Below are 5,126 nucleotides of genomic sequence, written 5' to 3'. Positions count from 1 at the left end.
AGACATTTCGCACTTTAAAGGCTCAGTTTTCTTTTTCCCAACTTCATTATTGAGAGGAGGGAGGTAATAATAATGGTGGAATTCTTTCAGGCTTAAAGGAATTAAGAATTATATAATGCATTTCAGTAAATTAAGCAGTAAAAGGGTGAATGTTTATCACTTTTTTATTTTTGCAAAAACTGGATTATTTGTAAATACTTGTAGGGTAGATAATCGTGATATTATTCTCTATTTACAGATGACAAAACTGAGAGAAAAAAAAGATTAATTGAATTTTTTATCAGGGTTTGGAGCAAGTTGTCTCCAATTCCAAGGTGAAGGTTCTGTCTGGTACATAGAGTGGGATCCTTAGTAAAATAACATTGCTCAGCTAAATGGACTTGGATGTACTTTTCCATACAATTTATTTTGGGGTTTTAAGGTACCATCATTCTTCTTTCTAATGACACCACTTTAATTTGGAGTATTAATGAGGTCCTGAACTTCCCTTAACCTTTCTTTAGGTGGAAAACAAAATAAAACAAAACAAAACAACCAAGTACCCTTAGGCTTGAGCAATGGACAGAAAAGTTCTTTAACTTCCCTGTAAACCTATCTAGGGGCTCTGATAGTCAAATCTGCAGGTTCTTTGCTTCTGTTAATGACTGAAACTTGGAAAAAGTGATTGATAACTCCCACCACAAGTGTTACCTCCCAATGAACACTGGTATTTAACCAAGTGTTAAATGCCCTTCTGGGCATCAAAACTGTGTTCAATAAGAAGCACAAATCCCCCTGATGGAAATATGAAGGAAGATACCTTACAAGTCTTAGTTTTCACAAAACATATTCTAAAATACCTAAAGAGTCAAGGTATTGGGAGGGATGGTATATGTATGGCCTTAGACAGATCACTTCAGACTGGGGCCTACTTCCACATCTAGAAATGGAAACTGAGTGGATAATTTCTAATGGTTTCACAATCCTATTAAATCCTAAAGGCCTTAGATCTCAGGAAATGTATGTAAACATGAAGCTGCAATCATAAAAGAGGGCATAAAAAGCTCATTTAAAGACCATCTGTATCATAGTCACCTCAGAAAGAATAAAGTACTTTATCTCCCAGTAGTAACTAAGACAGTTCTCTGATGCCTGAGGAAAGCCTTACAGGTTTCTTAAAGAAAGTTTCTAAAGGTTTCTTAAGGAATGTATTCAGTATGTCAGTTGCCTGTGCCTGGATCAGACAAGGCTCAGTGGCTTGCATCCTCTCATCACAGTTCTACTCCACAATTGTTACCCTCCTAGAAGTTCCCATTCCATTGTTCCCACGTGCTCCATAGCTAATAAACTCTTCTTAAACCTAGACCTCTTTACCTCATACACTTTTCACTTAATTCTTTATTTAGAAATATCCTTCCCTGGAGAAGACCCTACCTCCCTGATCATATCTTCCAGGGTAATTGATTCATTCACTCATGCTTCCTGAAAACAGTTGACCAGGATGAGAGATGGTTTTATTACTTACAGGCCCTCCTCCAGTTGCCTTCATTCTGTGAACCAAATATGTTATTATCCATTTACTTTTCTTTTCATTGCTAGGACTCTGGATTTGACTTTACTACCCACTTCTTGAAAAATAAAAGTCTCTCGCAGGCTTCTTCTTTGTCCTCCCACTTTCTTGTAGATTCTAAAATATTCATGATTACATTACTTAACATGTGAACATTTTTTTCAATTTAATTCAACCAACATTTAGTAATCATTTCCTGAATGCAAGATGCTGGTTTAGGTGCCTGAATACAAAAAGGTACAATTTCATTTCCATCTTGAAGCTTATATACTGAAAGACTCTTTTATCACTAGTTCTGGTGTGAAAACCTTGTATTTGCTCAATGATATTTAAAATACAAGATCTTACAACTATCCTTATGCCCAAAAAATACATGTCCCATATCAAACATCACCTCTTAGAAAGTGACTTTGCTGCTATTTTCATTCACTAGAAATAATTTCTTTATTTAAAAAGTATAATAACTTTTATCAATTTGTCTTATATATTTCTTTCCTTTCTATATTATACTTAGAGTTATGGGCTACAGTTATTTATATACCATAATTAGTTTTATAATTATGGTTTTAGGGCACGTATTTATTTTTTGATCAATTCTAGCATTCAGTATTCACTGAATACAATAAGTACATGTTAATTATGCAAGTGAATTAGATCAGTAATTATTGATTTTCTTATCCCTGTCATTCTACCTCAGAAGACTGAATAGGTTACTTAGAAGTAACTGAAAATCACCATTGCTAGTTGACACTTTATTTGCTTTCATTTTAGGAAAGTGGATGTGATACACAAGAGGATTAATCAAGTGGATACGTTCTAAAATATAGATCATCAAGGAAGAGAAAGAGAATACATTAAAATACTTGGAAATCTCAACAAATAGGTTGTTCTCCAAGAAGCAGCTTCTGGGACCTGGAAATATAATGTTATGGAACAGTAGCCATTACTAATTCTATGCCTCAGAATGATTTGATGAATATTTAAGGGAAGTGTCTAGAGATCTAGAGTTGATAGACCTCTGCTTGCAATTTTGGGAAAATATATCCAATAATATTTCCAGGTTCACTAAAAATTAGTCATATCTTCAAAGGAAATTTCAAGACAAGTGGACTTTCAAGATGAACCTTGGTAAGCCTGTGGAAGTGTTGTCCCTCATGAAAATCAGTAGGGAGTCAATATGAATGAAAGCTTAAAATGAAGAAAACCTACAACCATGGAAACTGGTTCTGAGCAGAAGATTAGGCAACCCATGTCTCACTTGGTACAATATGCTTCTGAAGAGTGCAAGGAAAAGGAAATCTGCTACAATAAGCAACAGAGTGATGCTGTGACTCTAAAAGCTATGGGTATGGAGATGATAAGCAATTGTCCATTTGGAAATCACATTGGCTTATCTGCTCAAGAAATCTCATGGTCTAAAAATAAAAATATTCAATCTTTGAAAAGTATTTCCTTCACTAATTCCAACTTCATGAACATAAGAAACCACAAAGTAGAGAGAACTAATAAGCATGACAATTATGGGAAAAGGCTCAATTATACCTCAAACCTGGATATTAATCAAATATTCTCCACTGAAGATAAGCTTTACATATGTGATAAGTGTGGGAAGAGTTTCAGTTGGAAGAAAAGTCTACTTATTCATCAGAGAGTCCACACAGGAGAAAAACCATATATATGTGATGTATGTAGGAAAAGTTTCAGTCAGAAGAACCATTTATTAATCATTACGGAATCCATACAGGAGAGAAACCATACATTTGTGATGAGTGTGGGAAGAGTTTCAGGCATAAAAAAAATCTAGTTCATCATGGAGTCCATACAGGAGAGAAACCATACATATGTGGTGAGTGTGGGAAGAGTTTCAGTCAAAAGGCAAGTTTATTTTTTCATTGCAGAGTACATAAAGGAGAGAAACCATACATTTGTGATGAGTGTGGGAAGAGTTTCAGTCAGAAGATACATCTAATTACTCATCACAGAGTCCATACTGGAGAGAAACCATATGTATGTGGTGAGTGTGGGAAGGGTTTCAGTCAAAAGGCAAGTTTATTTTTTCATTGCAGAGTACATAAAGGAGAGAAACCATGCATTTGTGATGAGTGTGGGAAGAGTTTCAGTCAGAAGATACATCTAATTACTCATCACAGAGTCCATACTGGAGAGAAACCATACGTATGTGATGAGTGTGGGAAGAGTTTCAGTCAGAAGATACATCTAATTACTCATCACCGAATGCATACAGGAGAGAAACCATACCTTTGTGATGAGTGTGGGAAGAGTTTCAGTCAGAAGATACATCTAATTACTCATCACCGAATGCATACAGGAGAGAAACCATACCTTTGTGATGAGTGTGGGAAGAGTTTCAGTCAGAAGAGAACTCTCATCTCTCATCACAGAGTGCATACAAGAAAGAAACCATATTCATGTGATGAGTGTGGGAAGAGTTGCAGGCATAAAAAAAATCTAGTTGCTCATCACAGAGTCAATGCAGGAGAGAAACCGTAGATAGATGGTGACTGTGGAAAGACTTTCAGGCATAATACTAATCTACATGATGATCAGATGGTGCAGAAAGAAGAGAAACCATAAGTATGTCATGAATGTGGGAAAGGATTCTGCCACGAGTTTGCATTTTACATTCAAAAGAGATTATGCAGGAGAGAAGCCCTATATACATGAAGACTCTGGAAAGGGATTATGTTAAAAAAAAATCTCCATGGAGAATAAATAGAAGAATCCATACAGGAGAGAAGTTGTATTTTTGTGATGCATGTGTTAAGGGATTCTATAAACTGTTATCTCTTAGTAATCATCATAGAGTTCACACATGAGAGAAGGTCTTTTCATGTGACTTTTGTGGAAAAGGATTCAATCAGAAGTCAAAGATTCATATTCATCAGAGTTCCTGTGTGGAAACACGTCTTTCAATTGAACAATTATGGGAAGATAGTATTAAGAACACAAATCTAAATTATCCCAATTACATGAATTTACTACTGTGATGGGGTAATAATAATTTGGTTTGCAAATGTGAGCATTAAATACCTTTTGTTGAGAACAATTTTTTGAAGGTTTCCATTTGAAGGGAAACATTAAACTCATATCATATATGATCCAGTTATTCTCTATTTTGACTTCAAAAGCCCTGTAAACTTGACCCTTCAGTATGTACTATGTATATAAACTTTCTTCCTTTGGACTCATTTCCTTGACTGAATATTCCTCCAGGAAACTACATAGAAGGGACTGAATTCATTTCCCCAACTTGTGAGCCATCTCTTATGTGCCCCTTTATTCAAATTCATTCTTATATTCAGCTGTAGAATAATGCCATTTTTCTTAAGGAATTGATGAAATTGTTTCCTAGGAATCAATGAAAATTTAACTCATTAACCCATTCCAAAAAAAATTTCCATGCATGTTATGATAACTTGTTTTCCCTCTATAAGTCCTCATATTAGGCAATTACCATTTTTCTCTTCTAAATCCCTTCAATACCAGAAATTCCCTGAACTCTCCCATTTAAATTATGTACAGAGGTTGTCCATGAATGCAGTATTTGAATTCTCCT

General features: G+C 35.1%; 1 protein-coding gene across 1 annotated transcript; it reads left to right on the top strand.

Annotated features, from left to right (window-relative positions):
- Positions 1-2,760: 2,760 nt before the first annotated feature.
- Positions 2,761-4,060, top strand: LOC110195070 (uncharacterized). Its single transcript, XM_078146610.1, is given in 2 exon segments — positions 2,761-3,270; positions 3,273-4,060. Coding segments are annotated over 2 exon segments (1,296 nt in total). The 5' UTR covers positions 2,761-2,762.
- Positions 4,061-5,126: the final 1,066 nt, after the last annotated feature.

The sequence above is a fragment of the Phascolarctos cinereus genome, unplaced genomic scaffold, assembly GCF_003287225.1.
Source record: "Phascolarctos cinereus isolate Bilbo 61053 unplaced genomic scaffold, phaCin_HiC Scaffold_726;HRSCAF=1367, whole genome shotgun sequence".
In the NCBI taxonomy this organism is placed as follows: domain Eukaryota; kingdom Metazoa; phylum Chordata; class Mammalia; order Diprotodontia; family Phascolarctidae; genus Phascolarctos; species Phascolarctos cinereus.
This window is presented reverse-complemented; position numbering and strand designations above follow the sequence as displayed.